The sequence below is a fragment of the Phascolarctos cinereus genome, unplaced genomic scaffold (genome assembly GCF_003287225.1).
Source record: "Phascolarctos cinereus isolate Bilbo 61053 unplaced genomic scaffold, phaCin_HiC Scaffold_4;HRSCAF=312, whole genome shotgun sequence".
Classification (NCBI taxonomy): Eukaryota; Metazoa; Chordata; class Mammalia; order Diprotodontia; family Phascolarctidae; genus Phascolarctos; species Phascolarctos cinereus.
Window position 1 is genome coordinate 519268685 of NW_027555847.1, and position 19360 is coordinate 519288044.

Below are 19360 nucleotides of genomic sequence, written 5' to 3' on the forward strand. Positions count from 1 at the left end.
TGATTTACAAAAGCTATGGCTTCATCAAGAACAGGTCATGTGATGATGAAGCATTCTATTCATCTTGACATTTTAGGGCAGAGCTAACTAGGGAATTGTTTTGCTTAACTCTATAAATTTGTTCCAAAGATTTTTTCTTTCTTTCCCACCCCAATGTGGTGAGGGGAGGAACACAGTAAAAAAGTTGCAAGAAAGAAAGAAGGAAAGAAACAAAGGAAGGAAGGAAGGAAAGAAGGAAGGAAGGAAGGAAGAAAACAGAAAAAGAATTTTAAATCATACAGCATGGAAGGCCAGATGTTAACATAGACAGCTTTGAAAGTTATGTGCTGAACTAATTATATAGTTAAAAGGAAAAGCAAGATGTACTTATTAAGTTTCATGTACAACTTTGTTCTATTCCTACTTTGTAAGTGTAAATGGCCATTTTATTTTGTACTTATTACATTTAGAATTAAAAAATTTAGAAAGAACATGTCATGTCAAATTATGATTTATTTTTTGGTAAGAATTATTAAAATACAAGAAGAATCCTGTGAATATAGTTTACCCAGATTCTAGCAAAGCTGTTTTAGACACTGAGAATAAGTTTCAGAACTAGTGGCATCACCATCTTGAAAGAGTAGTTGTTAATGGTCCAATGTCAACATAACAGGAAGATTACAATATGTAGTATTCTAAGGATATGAACATGGATGGCCCTGTGCTGTTTAACATTTTCATCAACGATGTGGATAATAGCATAGAAATTAAATGATTTGCCCAGATTCACATAGGTGGCAAGTTGTGAAGTCAGAAATTGAACATTCCAAATTCAGTGCTCTTTATATTATATGACATTGATGTCCTAGGGAGAGAAGTGAAAAGACAGACATAGACACACATACATAACTACAGTAATGGAAATGGAAAGAATAAAATGAGAAATTGAACCATATGTAATTAAAATGACTAAGCTATGGGCTGGAAAAGTACTGAAAAAAACTATATTTCCTTTCCTTATTTGTAGAGGAGGGGACTATGGGTGTGAAATGTTACATATACTGTCAAGCTCATATGATATGTTGGTTGGTTTTGCTGAACTGCCTTTTCTCATACTTTTTTTTTAATTACAAGAAATTACTTGCTGAGTGTGTGTGTGGGGAGATTTGGAAATAAAGATCAATAATACATATTTTTTTAAGTAGAAGAAATTCCCCACCCCACCCCGCAAAAAAAAAAAGGGCAAAGCTTACAAGAATAGGGAGATTTACAGTCCCATCATTCTGGGCACCACAGTCTAAAAGGACTGATAGGCTGGACAGCGTCCAAGGGACAACAACCAGGGTGGTGAAGGGTCTTTAGTCATGTTTAGTCTGGTGAAAAGAAGACTGGACGTTTATGGGCTGAAAGATGCCTTCAAGTATCTAAAGAAATGTCACAAGGAAGAAGGATTATTCTATTGTTTTATGTAGCCACAGAGGGTATAACCAGGAGCAATGGGTGGAAGTAGTAATGAGAGAAATAGTACACAAAGTAAGGAACAAATTTGTTTCAAAATACTTTTTGGTACCTTCAACTTAAATCTCTTTATCTATATCAAAATTATTAAAATGTGTTTCTTATATAAATACCATAGTTTTATTTCAAGTCATGTGTGTGTGTGTGTGTGTGTGTGTGTGTGTGTGTGTGTGTGTGTGTGTGTGTATGTCCCAATAGATAGATATTATGTGATTCATAGTAGCTTTGAGTAGAAAAATATGTTTACAAATGAAGGGCCCTGGCATAACCAATATCATTACTGCCAATACTTTCACAATGAATACAGTTTTGAAGAGTCTGACTTGAAATGATAGTATGATTATTCTACTAGATAATATATAAGAATCATAGCTTTAGAAGTTAAATTAGAACATGTTCCCCCAAAATAATGATAAAAGCTCAATGCATCAAATTAAATTTTAATTTTAAAACTTTACTATATTAATTCATAAGCAAATCTATCCTACCCAAGACACATTTATAAACTGTATTACCAGCTGCTGACACAGAATAATTAATGCTTTAGTAATTTCTCCACTGCAATTTGCCTTAAGAATATGAATCAGTTTTTAAGTTCCTACAAAGATGTACAATACACAGATATCTTTATAGCAAACAGATGACCACGATAAAAAACACTAAATATAAAATAATAGCTAGCACTTTAAGGTTTGAAAAGTTCTTTACATATGTTATCTCATTTTGTCCTCACCATACCCGTGTGATATAGATAGATGCCATTATCTCCAAATTGCAGATTAGGAAATTGAAGCTGAAAGTTAAAGACCTGGCCAGGTTCACCCAACAAATAAGTGCTTGGGGCAATATCTGAACTCAAATCTCCCTGAATCCAAACCCAGCATCTGATCCACTGGACCACCTACCTGTACATTATCAATATTCAGTAATCTAAAAACTCTAATTAGGTTATTTAGAAGAAAAGAAGGTGAGCAGAAATACTGAGGTAGGTTAGAAAGAAAATAAGTTTTCCTACAAAATGATTACTGATTTATAAAACTACAGCAATTTTAATTTAATATACTGATAAATTGGGAGAAAAATTATTTATATTCTAAATATCAGCAGTGTGGATTTCCTCCCCACATATGTAGTTAACCGTTTAAATATCAAAAAGCAACATCAGTTTAATCCCCCACATTTCCTCTAATAAAGAATAACTAAGGTGTGTAATGCAATGAGAATTATATTGGGCTTAAAATGAAAGCACATTTATATGTTAATGAGCATGTGTCAGATACACAGAAAATTCACTTCACAAAAAATAATGCAGGGCACCATCCAATTTCCCTTCTACCTGCTCTTTTCACTTCAATTCTTCTTAGCAACTCAATTTTTGCAATGGACAAGCAGTTCTTTTTCTTTAATACAGAACATGTACCAAAGTACTGCTGTACTTTCTTTTCAACCTTTCCTTAGAACAAGGATTTCAAAGGACTTCCTTGCTGTACTTTAGACAATATGAAAACAAGAACAAAAAGGTATGGAAAGTAAGTAATTATTAGCAGAATATATGATTGGCAAGCCACAAAGTAAGATTTTTTTTTCAGATAAAATACAATCTACTTTTATCTAATGGAACTGACTGTATTTAAATTCAAAGTACAACACTTTTTCCTAGACAAAGAGAATTCAGAACCTATAAAATTCCATTTTTATGAAACTACTTAGTATCATATTACTTGCCTGTGTTAAGATGTAATTTCTTTGTGCCTCTTCAATGGAAACAAAGCTGGCATTGATATAATCATTTTCAGTATTTTGCAGTTTAACACGACTATGATCATCTAAAAATAAAAACAAAAATGATAAACCATAAATTACTCCAGAATATATTTTCTCAGAAAGTTATAGCTTTTATTAATCATCATAAAATTATCCTCTTGTTAATTATTCAATAGTTAGAAAGGTAACAAGAATAGAGTCAGTATTTTTGTTGTATAAATCATTGATGATGACTTTTTTTTTAAATGAGAAATCCTACAGTATAATAAAATAAAATCCCTTCCTTACTGAAAACAAAATGCTTACTTTGGGGCAATGAACTCTTTGCTTAAGTAATGACTGGTCTACTGAGGAAAAAAAATTTGGCTACAAGAAAGTTAGGACTAGATTTGTAGGAAAAGCCTATTTCACTGTCCTTACTTATGGAATACTTAAGATGCATTTTTGTTTTGAAATGCTTTTATAATTGCTCATAAAAGAAAGCCCCAAAGGTAAAATGTGGATTATTTCTACTTTTGATTCACCAGGTTGAAAAACAAGTTTCATAATCTGTAAAATATGGTTCAGTACAAGTATGGTCTTAAATAAGAGATATGTGAAGACAGTTTCCTTCACTCCTCTGCAGAGGTGGGAGGATCCATGGGGATAGAACATTTCATGTATTATCAAGGTTTATACACACACACACACACACACACACACACACACACACACACATATATTTGTTATAGGGGATGATTTGGACAAGGGCAGAAAAAGGAATACAGGGGGATATTTAGAGATAATAAAAGCAAAAGATATTTTTAAAGCATATAAATTTTTTAAATGAATGTTTTACAATTTAGGTACAAACTGCTGTTCCTTTATATAAGATAAGATTTCCTTAAAATCAGAATTCACTAATTCCAAGTTTAGGATAATTTAGATATAGACTGGGCAAAAAAAAATGCTTCATATAATTTATAAGTACAAAAGGGAGAAAGATTTAAGAGGTACAACTTTAACAAGACCAGCCTCCAAAAGACACACATTCGTTATTCCACATACAAATTCACTTCAAGATAATTTAAAAACAGACTGTAGATATCTGCATAAAGAACAGAGTTGTTAACCTGCATCTTGAAAGTACAATTTCAGATATGGGATTGTGAAAATATGAATGAAATGAAGTGAGGCTTGTTGCTTAATTCTACAGAAAACCATCTATACAATAATTTTACAATCTAGTTTACAATGTGCTGCCCTCAAATCTATCTTACAGTTTTAAAAAATATTTTTAAGCTAAAAATCTTCTAGTTACACGATCTCCAAAGAAAAGAAAATACTAACGGGTTTTACTTTCATATATCAATTTATCTGAGATGTTTCTGCTGGATTGAACCCAAGACCTTTGTAAATATTACATGTCATTTGCCAACAGGAAAAACTAAGATCTTGTTATAGTAAATCACACATACTAGTGTTCTCGGAAAGATGAGGTCAGCAAGCATTGTTTTTGTTTTTTTTAACAGTTTAATCACCCTTTAACTGCTTTATTGTGTTGGGGAAGAGAAAGCCAGCTACACAATTAACAAAATAAAAACCACATATCCCAGAAAGTTAGCTCACTATAACAGGAAATATATGAAAATACCTTTTTATAATGCCAAATAAAACTCTAACTTCAAAGTACTGCTAAAACACAGCACCAAAGGACTTTCTTTCCTTGTGTAAAGCATAGAAAGAATATAAACACAAAAACCAAAGCACTACCAACTGCACAGCTGGGACAAAATAAAGACTTCAAATAGGAAAAATTCAGTAGGGAGCTGCTATAGCTACATTACATAGCCAGCAATAAAACAGGTCAACAACTGGACCTCTCTATATTTCAGAAATGGGGTGGGGGAGTATTTCCATGCTTTTTAAAACATCTCAACTAGTATCACCTCAATACTTTAGGAATGAAATGTTCACATTTCAACTTAATCTCACTTCTTTCAACTTTTTCTCTATAAAATTTGTTTATATCAGGGTCACAAAACCAGCAAAGGTGCTCTACTGGAGCTTCAAGATTCCAAAAGAAATCTTTCAGATTTCACAGATGACAAATTTATTTAAAAAGAAACTAAATCAATAAAAATGATCTATTTAGGATCTATTCCTTTATTGCAAATCTGTCCCCAAAATATCTCTAGCTAGCTGAAGGAACATTTGGAGGTGGGAGGATGGATGGAATGAGCTTCTTATGCCTAAAGACCAAAGTGGATTTTTTCTTTCATTTAAAAGAAAGTAAAGTGTGTATACATTATGATATTCTAAAACACTTTTAAAGAAGGAATTTGCAAAAGGTTGAGGAATCAAATAGACTCCATTCATAGTGCAAGTGGGAAGAAGGTTTTTTTTTTTTTGCCATTAACTACAATACATACTACCTTAAAAATGACTGGCTTATTTGAACAAACAAAAAAAAATTAAACAGACATTTTCAAAAGAAGTGAAACTATCAAAGTCTTTTAAATGAACATTGAAAAAATGACTGCATGATTCATGATTTCCAGCACAGACTTAACAATAAAAGTAGGGCACTGCCACTTCTCCAATTATAGAATCGCAACACTTAATCTAAAATTCTACTTCCAAAGTGCCAACTCCTTTTCTTAAAACTATCTGTCCAGATTCTTACAACTCCTCTTGCAACTCATCTCTTAATAACTTATCCACAATGTACCAACTGTTCCATCAATAAATTCCAAGTTAAGTTTTAATTTCTAAAACAGAATAACCTGAAAATGCCTTCTCTGCTCCACACTTTATTCTGCCTTTGTAACTCAATAGTAAATTAACATGACATAGTCTTGCAATTCTGTGCTGTAAAATGAAGACTTTTATATCTATAACATACTTGCTTATCATTAATTATACAATTATTTATGCAAGCTTCTCTAATTCTCTTTCAAAAAAAATATTGTGAACAGAGAAAAATGCAATCAATAGAAATGGTGGTTCAAACTCTATTGCTTGACATATCACAAAAACAACCAAAACCACACTTCCACAGGAAGTCTGATTTCAACATCTAGTAACATCAGTCACAGAAGTAACAGTTTTTCTAAAATGACATCTGCTTTAAACTCTTGTCACTGAGGTTTTTAAACATACTGATAATATAAGGAAACATAATATATTACTAACCTTCAAGTCATAGATTATTTAAAAATAGAGCAAACTTCTGAAACCCATCACCCACAACAGTAGGTTTTCTGAGAAATGGTTTCTTCTGTCAAGAAATGACTAGTTTTAGACCTGAACTCAGCTGACAAGACAGATTAGTTTCCTCTTTCAATACTGTCATAATCAAGTTCTTTTGCTTCCTTTGATAATTTCACTCAGTTTGATCTCCATTATGAAGATACACTTATTTTCTCTTCTGTCTACCTTTAGAAGCTGAAGATAGGATTCATATTCATAACTAGTTCTTAAAGGCCAAGTTAAAATAAAAATCAAATAAACACTCATTTTATGGTTGTTTCACCAGGCCAAAAAGGTTGAGATTCTTGAGATGGCTTTTGAATCTGCTTTTTTTGGATTCAACTATTTTAAATGAATGAGTGAGATATTTGTTAAATTGAAATGAAACAGTATATATTTGTATACTATTTTCTCTAAAGAATTCAAAGTATTTTAAAGAAATGTCATTTTGCCTCAAATTTCTAAAAGATCTAAGAATGATACAATTTATACCATACATCACCTTCTCTATCTGGATACTTCTGGAAGCTTTTCTCTTGGTTCCTATGACTACTCACATTAAATGCTGACTGATTGATTACTTTCTCCAAGTTCTTTTCCATCTCCATCAATGGATTACCGTCCACTGCCCACACCCTAATGTGGATGTTTCTCAAGACTGTCCTAAGAAGCTCATCTCTATATGTACCTTCTCCTGATTTGTTCTTGACACTTCAATTATCACCTTTTTGTGGTTGATTCCTAAATACATGTGTCTAGTCAATCTTTCCTAAGTAATTTAAGTCTAAATCTGTCCCTCTTCCAAATTTACCTGTTTCTTTCAAGGCTGCTACCATCTTGCTTGTCATCAGGCTAATAACCTCAGAATTATTGCCTCTTCCCTCTCAACTCAATGCAATACAACCCAGCAAGCATGTACTAAGCAACTATGTTAGACACAGAAGAGTCCAAGACAGTCCCTCCAGGTCCTTACATTCCACAGTGGAGGGACAGCACATACACACACATAAATGAATCAGTCAACAAGCATTTATTAAGTGCCTTCACTGTATAACCTAGGGATACAAGGACAAAACTGAAACAAGTCTTGGTCCTTAAGGAGTTCAAGTACATAATGTGGAAAGGGAAGGAGGATGAGGGTATTTGATGTAAGTCAAGAAGATATGGGTTCATGCAGTGGATCAAGCACCAGCCCTAGAGTCAAAAGGACCTGAGTTCAAATCCAGCCTCAGACACATAACACTTACTAGCTGCGTGACCCTGGGCAAGTCACAACCCCATTGCCTAGCCAAAAAAAAAAAAGATATGGGTTCAAACTCAACTAGCTGTATAACCATGAACTAGTCATCTTATCTCTCTGTAGCTCAGTTTTCTCACAGGATCATAGATTTAGAGCTGGAAGGAGTCACTTGCAAATGAAGATGAAAACACCTACGTCACAGGATTGTTATGAAGATCAAACAAGATAGCATATGTAAAGCACTTTGTAAACCTTAATGTACTATATATACATATATTATTTTTTAAGACATTCTGATCTTTTGGTTTTAATATCACTTTCATTTCTGAATACATCTCTCCCTGCTTCCCCATCCAGTGAACCAGTCTTCATACAAAGAAAGAAAAAAAAGCAATACAGCAGAACCAAACAGCACATCATCTAAGTTCTCTATACTCAGTCTTGTAACTCTACAAAGAGGAAGAAAGCGCATTTTTTCAGCTCTTCTCTTGGGCCAAGCTTGGCCCTTATAATTAAACTGCATTAAGTATAATTTTTTAGTCTTTTCATTTATATGGTTGTAATCACAGACCAGGTTCCTAGTTGTACCTATTTAATTCTGCATCAGTTTGTATAAGTCTTTCTATGCTTTACTGAATTTTTATATTTAAATACTTTCCTATTAAGTCATGGTATAATATATTAATATAACATAATATATAAAACTTAACAATCATATTAATAATTAATATAACATACAACACAATTACAGGTATCATATACTGCATATGATTATATTAGTAATTAATATATAAAAAATACAATCACAAGTTATCTCATTATTTCCTAATTGATAGGCATTTTTGTTTAGGGTGCTATGATGTATCCATCAGGTGAATCTCTGGATCAAGGGTTTGGTTATTTTAGCCACTTTTTAGCGTAATTTGGACAGCCATCTCTTCATTTCTCACCTAGCTGTACCCCTCTGGAGTACTCGATCCTATGAAATAACTAGTTAAAATGTTCTCTTTTTACAAGTGAATTTTTCAGTGACTTGCCTAGACATACTGCTAAGTAGCTTTCCCTCCTGGGTCTTCTACGAAATCCTCTGCAGCCCACTTCATTTTACTGCTATGCTTCTCCAGTTACCAAGTACTAATTATATGTCTTATATCAAATACTGCTGATTGAATCAAAAATATTAAAGTTACATGGGGCCTTAAAAGTAATCCAGTTCAATCATCTTGTTTTACAAATAGGAAACTGAGGTCCAAAACTTGTGCCTTCCCAAGGTTACACTGCTCTTTCTCGCTAATCTTCAATCTTTCCCTTCTCACCTTCTTGGCTAAATTCCTTGAAAAAGCTGTCTGAAATTTGTACCTTCAACTTCTCCAATTTCTCCTCCAACTTGCTTCTAAACATTCTGCAATCTGGCTTCTGACTTCTTCAACTAAAACTGCTCTCTTCTAAGTCAGTAATAATCTCTTATTTGTCAAATCTAACAGCTTTTTCTAAATCCTCATACCTCTTGATCTCTGAAGTCTTTAGCACTGTTGATTACCCTTTTCTGGACATTCTCTTATCTCTAGGTGTTTTGACACTGCTCTCTCCTGGTTCTCCTTACACCTATCTGACCACTCCTCAGGTCTGCTTTGCTGGCTCTTCACGTGGAATATACCCACTAGCTACAAGTGTTCCTCAAGGCTAGGCCCTATTCTTTTCTCTTCTCTTCTCCCTCCACACTATCTGGTGGTGATCTCATTAGCTCCCAAGAATTAAATTATTTCTATACAGCTGATTCACAGACCTGAATATCCAGCCCTAAGTAAAATATACATTACAAATGAAAATAAAGATGTAATTTTTTCCCATCTAAGTTCACAAGCCCCCTGAAATCTATTCAGACCTTTCTTTTTCTTTTGGGGGGGGGAGGAGAATCCTGCTATAGACACATGTTGTTGTGATTGATGAATATTCTTTTTTTGCTTTTACTCCTAAAGCCAAACAAGAAGGTTTCCCCTTGTCTTCCTAACTATAACTTCATAATTAAGTGTACACCTGGCCCAAATAGTCCCACAGGATCTGAAAGGAAAAAGGAGGAGGGATGAGAATGATTCCGATTCTATTCGTCTCCTACCCTTCAACTGATTAAAATCCTCAAAAATCCTAAAGCCTAGATCACAAATAATAATTTGCTTTCTCAACAACCACTATCCTAGAACACATAATAGTGAGGGACCATTCATAACAGCAATATAGATGTCTCCTTTGCAAAAGGAAAAGCTAAGAAGCCATTTAGGGAGCTGTCACACCACTACTCCAATCTGGACACAGACTGAAGACGGCAACATACCCTTCTCTCTCCAGCCTTTCTAAAGCCATGTCTAGATAATCCTTTAATCTCATTTGGACATATAAATCCTTTGTTTGTTTATTTGTTTTTTTGGTGAGGCAATTGGGGTTAAGTGACTTGCCCAGGGTCAGACGGCTAGTAAGACATACAAATCTTTTGAGTGGGTTTTTTTCCCCCTTTGTCTGACAAAATTTCAATTCCTAGAGGACAGGGATTGCTTCATTTTTGTCTTTGTATCTCCAGCACTTAGTACAATGCCTGGAATACAACTAGTACTCAATAAATGCTTGTTGATTAACAGGTTTCCTTTACCTAATGCAGGTGCCAAATTACCAAATAATTACTTATTTTTGGAGAGGTCCTTGCAGCCAAATATAGGAAGTGAAATAGGTAAAATGGTTATGTCTCCTTGTTTTAAAACTCAAACAAATAACCTTCATTCTAATTGCTGCAGGAAGTGGCCCAAATTAAGGGGAGTCTTGGGAATGTCTGTAGGCAGCCGTGACAAGAACCAATACATAGAAAAGACTGGGATTAGAAACTGAAATGTTCACACAGCAATGTACAGGAAGAAGTAGGGTCTACTTGAGGCCTGTCAGACAAGAATTTGGGTCTGCTGGTCTAGGTCAGTAGTCTCCAAAATAGAGTGTACAAGAGATACATTTTATACACTTAAGATTCATGACAAAATAAATCCAATTTCTATTGCTACTTATTTACGTATGCCTTCTTAGGTAGAATTATGGATTATATTACGTACTTTTAACTAAACTAACCCACAAAAAGAAGACAAGTGGCCTGTAAAGAAAATGAAGTTTGGAGATAGCATAAATATCATAAATGTCATTCCAAGAAAAAAAATGTGGCAGAGCTGACATTTCTACTCCTAGTATCTGCTATATTAAGAGATTTAAAATGATGGCAATCTAATAAGCTCTGATAAGAAGATGAACCCCCCAAATTGAAATTGTAAAGATTTTTGAAATACAAGCTTACATCCACTACCATTAATGAGGAACCTTGACTTGTGTATATCGTGATGTGAGATATTAGCTAATGATACTATAACAGTTATTAGAAAGATATTTAAAAACTAAATTTTTTGTTACCAAAATTTAGGTATCACCTATACAAACTCAAATCTATACACTTTAAATTTGGAAACAATTTTCTAACCTGTTTAAAAATCCTCAAAATGTTTCAGTCGGCTCTGAACCCTTTAATTAAGAATATAAAAATGCCAATACCTTCCAATACCTTTGTGAGTTATCTTTTTCAGCTAGGATAATCATTAAAACTAAATGTTAAATGAAAATGAATTTAGAAACAGAATGGAACTGCTGGATACTCTCTCCTTTCTAGACTTCTGTGACACTGCTCTCTCTTGTTCTAGTCCCATCTATCCAACCACATCCAACCATCTATTCAACTCAGTCTTCCTTTCCTGGTTCTTCATCTAGATCACACCCAACAATAGTGGATATCCCTGCAGGTGCTGTCCTGGGCTCCCTTCTCTCTCTCTCTGTCATTTAATTTTTTCTTTCTTTCTGGTTTTCAACATTCACTTTTGTAAAAATTTGAATTCTAAACTTTTCCCCCCTCCCTCCTCTCCCCCCAGGACAACATGTAATCTGACACAGACTATACATGTACAATCAGATTAAACATATTTCCACATTAGTCATATTGTAAAAGAAGAATCAGAACAAATGGGATAAGCTACAAGAGAGGAAAAAAAAGAGAAAAATAGCATGCTTCAATATGCATTCAGACTCCATAGTTCGTTCTCTGTATGTGGACAGCATTTTCCATTATGAGTCCCTTGGAATTGTCTTTGATCATTGCACTGCTGAGAAGAGCTAAGGCTATCAAAGTTGGTCATCACACAATGTTACTGTTACTGTGTACAATGTTCTCCTGGTTCTGCTCACTTCACTCAGCATCAGTTCATGTATTTCCAAGTTTTTCTGAAATCCACCTACTCATCAGTTCAATCATTTCTATGCAGATAATTTCCAAATCTATATATGAGGCCCTAATCTCTCTCCTGAGCTACAGTTATGCACCTCCATGTGCTTCCTGAACATTTCAAACTGGATGTCCTAAAGACATCTTAAATTCAACATGTCCAAAAAAGAACTCATTATCTTCTACCTCTCCAAGAAAATAAAAATTCCCCTTTTTGACCTGTTCTATTACTGCCAAGGACACCACCACCCTCCCAGTCACCCTATATGGTAATCTCCATATCACCTTCAGTTCATCATTCTCACTCACCCCACATACCCAAGATCATTACCAAATCTTGTTACAACAATCATCTCTTGTATACGTCCTCTCCTTACCATTTACGTAGCTATCACCCTAAGAGAAGAGTTTTTGACCAAATACAGGATAAAGAGAATAACAGGAGAAAAAAATGGAGGTTTTGATTGCATGAAATTGAAGAGCTTTTTTGCACAAACAAAATAAATGCAGTTAAAACTGAAAAGGTAAGTTATCCACAAAAGCAAATGCCTGCAGCAGTTTTCTCTGATAAGATACAAGATATATAGGGAATTGATTTAAATAAATAAGAAACAAGAGCCATTATCCAACAGCTAAACGGTCAAAAGATAAAAACTGACAGTGTTCAAGAGAAGATATCTAAGTATTAATGACCACAAGAAAAAATGCTGCAAATCACTAATAGTAACAGTAGGATCACTTTAAGGTTCACATCACACCTATCAGATTGGCAAAGATGACCCAAAAAATGACAATGGTTCGGGGGAAATGTGGCAGGACAGTAACACGAATGCATTGTTGCTGGAGCCATGTATGAACTGGTCTAGCCATTCTGGAAAATGAAATGGAACTATACCTAAAAAGTCACTGAGTACACTCTTTCAGAATAATAGCACTACTAGGAATAAACGAAAGAAGGAGCATCATGTACAAAAATTTATATTATATATAAATGTAATGGAAGACTACTGAGCCATAAGATATGTTAAACTGGATGAGTTTACAGAATCTGAAAAACTGAACAAATTGATGAAAGAACTATGATTAAATGCAATGACCAATCACAATTCCAGAGGACCTATGATGAAAGACACCATCCTCTTCCTGACAGCAGACTAAAGGTGCAGAATAGGATATGTATTTTCTGACATGACCAATGTGTGGATTTGTTTTGCTTACCGGCTTGTTTGTTACAGGGGAAGTTTTTGGTTGGTTGGTTGTTTTTTTTTAAAGGGAAGAGGGTAAGGTAGGACAGAGGGGAGAACTGATGGAAATATTTATGGTGATGTCTCTCAAAAAAGAAGCAAAAAAGAAAAGACGTCATTACAGAATGTAAAAATGCACAGAAGAGAACAAAAGGAAATTGAGAGGGAAAAGACAGCAAAGTAGCTTTGAATTAATGTGCTGAATGCATTGTTTAAAAATAAAAACTGCAAATACAATGCAGCTAAGATTAGAAGGGAAAAAATCTTTTCTGCAATTTTCTTTGATAAAAGTCTCATTTCCAAGATACATAAGGAACTGATTCAAATTTATAACAATAACAGCCATTTACCAATTAATAAGTAGTGAAAGGATATGAGCAGGAAGTTCTCAAGGAAAGAAATCCAAGCTTTCCTGACACATAAAAAACCTTCCCAATATTACTGTGTTATAAGAGATGATGAATATGATCAATACAAATAAGCATGGAAAGATTTACATGAACTGATGCAGAGCAAATTAAGTACAAGAAAGCAATATGCACAATGACTACAACAATGTAAACTGAAAGAATTATAACACAATCAACAATCAATGTTGAAACATTACAATGAATAAGCATAGCTTCAAAAAAAAGATATGAGAAGATACTCTCACCCTTGCACAAAGGTATCCAATGATACACTACACATATTTTCAGATTTGAGGTCTTAATAAGTTCTACTGATTTTTTTTTCCTCTTTAAAAATATCACTGTTTTATTGGATGACTGTTTGGGAAAGAGAGGGATACTGGAGGAAATTTTGATAATGTAAAAAAAGATAATAAAAATGTATTCTTAAAAAGAAAATGCTCCTAATCACTAATAATTAGAGAAATGCAAAATAGAGCAACTCTGAAGCTCAACGTTACACCAAAGAAATGGGCAAAGTCGGCAAAAAAAGAAAACGACAAATGTTGGAAGCGACATGCTGTGGGTTATGCTATGAATGGTCTAGAGTGAGACATTCTATAAAGCAATTTGGAAGTAACCTCCCAAAGCCACTAAACTGTGCATACCCTTTGACCTAGGGATAACCATATTAGCCTATAGTCCCAAATCAGTAAAAAAAAAAAAAGTTCCTATATATACAAAAATATTTATAGCAAACCTTTTTTTAGTGGCAATAAACTAGAAACTAAGAGGCTGTTGATAAATTAGGGGAGTGGTTGAAAAAATTGTGACATAAACCTATAATGCAATTCTATTCTGCTGAAAGAAATAATGAAAAGATACGGTTTCGGAGAAACCTGGGAAGACTTGTATGGACGAATGCAAAATGAAGGAGCAGATCAGTAGAACAATTTATACAGTAAAAATAAAGTTTTGAAAAGACTTAAGAACTCTGATCAACACAAAAACTAACCACCATGATTCCAAAGGACCAATGATGAAAAATGCTCCCTGATATCCTAGGAGAAATGATAGATGAGATTTCAGTTTTGGAAAGGATCAATGTGGGAGTTTGTTTTGCTTGATTACTCATACTTGTTATGAGGACATTTTTTTCTTTTGGGGGAGGCAGAGAAATGCTTAATAATCGAACAAAAAAAGCAAGATGTACATAATAAATATTCATGGTTTCATAAAACATTCTTCTTAGTCTGTTCTTTTTATGTATTATCTGTGGTCATAGAACAGTGTGTGAAACTGACTGGCTCATCTGGAATGAAACCTTTAATGTTAGTTCACAAGCACAATGCTCTGGACTGAATGACACAGAGAAATAAAAAACAAAAATTCCACTATAAACAAACTAATTTGAAAACTTGACCAGTTTTCATCCCTGCAAACTTTAAACAACAACTGGGAGCAGATAAAAAGCCCTAATATATCTATTAAAAGAAGTACTCTCAATCAGACTAAACTACACTGTTATGTTTCAAGGAAGACATAGACTGGATATCTGCTAAATTAATCACTTCAAAATTAACTGGCTGTTACTTTTTTCCCCCAATTACATGTAAAAACAATTTTTAACATTCACTGTTTAAAATTTTGATTTTTAAATCCAAATTATCTCCCTTTCTCCCCGCTACCCTCATTGAGAAGACAAGCAATTTGATATAGGTTACACATTTGCAGTCATGCAAATATATATATTCTATGTTATGGTTAGACAGGTATAGGTTATACATGCGCAGGCATGCAAAACATTTCCATATTAGTAATGTTGTGTAAGAAAACAAAGACCAAAAGAGAAAAAAACAAAAAAATAAAGCAAGTAAAGAATAGTATGCTTCAATCTGCACTCAGACTCCAACAGTTCCTTCTCTGGAGGTGGATATCATTTTTCATCATGAGTCCTTTGGAACTGTCTTGGATCACTGTATTGCTAAGTCATTTACAGCTGATCACAGTACAATATTCTTATTACTGTGTACAATGTTCTCCTGGTTCTGCTCACTTCGCTTTGTATCAGTTCATCTAAGTATTTCTAGGTTTTCTGAAAGCATCCTGCTCATCATTTCTTATAGCACAACAGTAATCCATTACATTCACATACCACAATTTATTCAACCACTCCCCAAATGATGGGCATCCCCTCAATGTCCAATTTCTTTGTCACCACAAAAAAAGCTGCTATAAATGTTTCTGTATAAATATGTCCTTTCCCCCCTTTTTTTCTTTTTAAAATCTCTGGGATGCAGACCTAGCAGTGATACTGCTGGAACAAAGGATATGCATGGTTTTACAGCCCTATGGGCATAGTTCCAAACTGCTCTCCAGAATGGTTGGATCAGTTCACAACTCCATCAACAATCCCAATACTGTCCCAACTTTCCTACACCCCCTCCAACATTTATATTTTCCTTTTCTGTCATATTAGCCAATAGTATAGGTATGAAGTGGTACCTCACAGCTGTTTAATGTGCATTTCCCTAATTAATAGTGATTTAGAGCATTTTTCATATGATTATAAATAACTTTGATTTCTTCATCTGAAAACTGCCTGTTCAAATCCTTTGAACATTTATCAATTGGGGAATGAATTTCATTCTTATAAATTTGACTTAGTTCTCTCTACATATTTGAGAAATGAGGTCTTTATCAGAGCTGCTGTAAAAAGTTTCCCCCATTTTCTGCTTTCCTTCTAATCTTGATACATTGGTTTTGTTTGTGCAAAAATTTTTTAATTTAATGTAATCAAAATTATCCATTCTACAACCTGTAATGCTCACTATCTCTTACTTGGTCATAAATTCTTCCCTTATCCATAGATCATTTATGGTTTCACCTTTACTGTCTAAATCATGTACCCATTTTGACATTATCTTGGTATACAGTGAGATGTTGGTTTATACTTAGTTTTTGCCAAACTACTTTCCAGTTTTCCCAGCAGTTTTTTCAAATGGTGAGTTCCTGTCCCCAAAACTGGGATTTTTACATTTATCAAACACCAGAACACTATGATCATTACCTACTCTATAGTGTGTACCTAATCTATTCCACTGATCCACTTCAGGTAGTTTTTCTAATCAAACACACAGTTAACACTGTTGCTTTAGTATTATACCTAAATTTACATTACATTTAACTATTTATAAGTCCTAACTCCACTCCCCAACCACCACTCCAAGCCCAATTGTACCTTTTCCCCCTCCCCACCAAATCCCTAAGTACTTACATGGGCTGACATCTCTGTATCTGTTTCGATTTCTATTTTCTAGAGATTTCGCCACTTTATGAGGGTAGTCATGGGACTGATTTCGAATTTCCTTAAAATAATAAAAATATAATTTAATAATCAAACTTCTCATATTGTATACAACAAAATAAAACTTACTTTCCCAGTCAACTAAACTATCTTCAAAATAAGCATGAGCAAGAAAATATATGAAGGCATATATCAAAAAAATTACAATTTGATTGCTATAATAACCATACTGATGAAATTATAGATCCACTGAAATTATTACTAAGTTACAGAGAGAAGAAACAGTATCTAACATGCTATACAAAGCAGTAGAAACAGTACTTAAGAAACTGGGAAAAACAGTTGATAAGACCAAGTATATAGCAAAGAAAACAATGCTGGAGGCAACACAATCCTGAAAGCATTCAGGGATTACTTTGTAAGACCTCAGGGAAATAAAGATGGAAAAAAAAAGGAATGGAAAAAATCAAGAATATTAATATCCCTGAAAGATAATCAAGAGAACATTAAACTACCTAAACTTATACCACCTTTTTCATCTTCACAAAAACTTTATGAAATGATAGACATGTGCAATGAGGGTATCATTGATGGAAACAAGAGAAGGGAATAGGTAGCCTCTTGCAAATTCTCCACAGCACACTACAATTTTAGTATCACCTAACTGACTGAAAGAGGGAGAGACTACCAGACCCCATTGTGTTTACAGGTTGATGATTATAAAAAGAGAAAGAAAAAAAGTTCACTGGACAAACAAAAGTCTTAACAGAAGTCTAACAGTTCCTCATGATAAAATTATACAAAATTGCCTGTAACTACAGATATAAATCTGTTCAGGGATTCTCATTATTTAATGCTTAAGATAGGCACAAAAATAGGAAGAGCTCACCAAAGGCGTTTTCCAAAATCTCAGGGAATGCCTTGTACAATGGTTGAGCAACATAGCTCAATTTCTCTTCTTCACATGTGATATTGGGCTAAAGGAGGCAGTTAATGCAGTGGAAAGAGTGCTGGACACGGAGCTGCAGGACCTGATCTAAATCTCAGCGCTGCCATCTACAAATTGTTTAAAACTGCCATTTCTCAGTTATTTAATCTGTAAATGAGGGAGCTGGACTAAACAATTTCTAAGGTCCCTTCCAGATAAAAAATTCCATAATTTCAAGGTTGAGTTACAATACAAAATATCTCCATTCAAAAGAAATTAGCCTAAAAATCCATATAAGATAAACCAAGTGGATAAAAACTTTTCTTGTCTAGACCAGTGGTCTCCACTCAATCAATAAACACTTATTAAGTGACTACTATGTGCCAGGTATTCAACTAAGCACTGGGGATAGGAAAAGAGACAGAAGACAGTACCTGACCCTAAGAAGCTCACAATCTAATGGGAGGAGACAACGAGCAAACAAATTATGTGTTGTTCAGTCATTCCAGTCATGTCTGACTCTTTGTGACCCCACTTGGGGTTTTCATCACAAAGATCCTGGAGTCGTTTGCTATTTCCTTCTCCAGCTCATTTTACAGATGAGTAAACTGAGACAAACAGGTTAAGCCCAGGGTCACACAGCTGATATCTAAGGCCAGATCTGAAGTCAGGAAGATAAGTCTTCCTGGCGCTCTATCCACTGCACCAGCAGAAAATAAAAGGAGAGCACTAGAATTAAGAAGTTAGGTAAGGCTTCCTGTGGAAGATGGGATTTTATAATAAACAACTTTAGCAAAGTTGCAGGTTATAAAATAAACCCACATAAATCATCAACATTTCTATATATTACCAACAAAGCCCAACAGCAAGAGATAAAAAGAGAAATTCCATTTAAACTTACTGTAGACATTATAGAATATTTGGGAGTCTACCTCCTGAAACAAACCCAGAAACTCTATGAACACAATTACAAAACACCTTTCACACAAATAAAGTCAGATCTAAATAACTGGAAAAACATCAGTTGCTCATGGGTAGGCCAGGCTAATATACTAAAAATGACAATTCTACCTAAACTAATTTACTTTTTCAGCACTATGCCAATCAAACTACCAAAAAATTATTTTATAGAGTTAGAAAAAATAACAAGAAGATTCATCTGGAAGAACAAAAGGTCCAGAACAGCAAGGGAACTAATGAAAAGAAATGCAGGGGAAGGTGGCCTAGCTATTCCAGATGTTAAATTGTATTATAAAGCAGCAATCATCAAAACTGCTTGGTACTGGCTAAGAAAGAGAGTGGTGGATCAGTGGAATAGGTTAAATATGCAAGACACAGTAGTCAATGACTATAGTAATCTATTATTTGATAAATCCAAACACCCCAGCTTCTGGGATAAGAACCCACTCTTTGAAAAGAGAACTGCTGGGAAAACTGGAAAAGAGTATGGCAGAAACTAG

The 19360-nt window shown here is 34.2% G+C and overlaps 1 protein-coding gene across 3 annotated transcripts in view; it reads right to left on the bottom strand.

Moving 5' to 3' along the window:
* The window catches only part of PTPN2 (protein tyrosine phosphatase non-receptor type 2), a 101037-nt gene that overhangs the window by 58430 nt on the left and 23247 nt on the right, over window positions 1-19360 (bottom strand). For 2 of the 3 annotated variants that reach the window (XM_020985578.2, XM_020985577.2), the window contains exons 2-3: window positions 16943-17033; window positions 3223-3323 (exon numbers count right to left, since the gene is read on the bottom strand). In XM_020985578.2, the coding sequence (XP_020841237.1) occupies window positions 3223-3323; window positions 16943-17033 (192 nt within the window). Of the gene's footprint in view, window positions 1-3222; window positions 3324-6435; window positions 6498-16942; window positions 17034-19360 lie in introns of those variants that run through there. The other variant, XM_078153534.1, reaches the window with a different exon arrangement.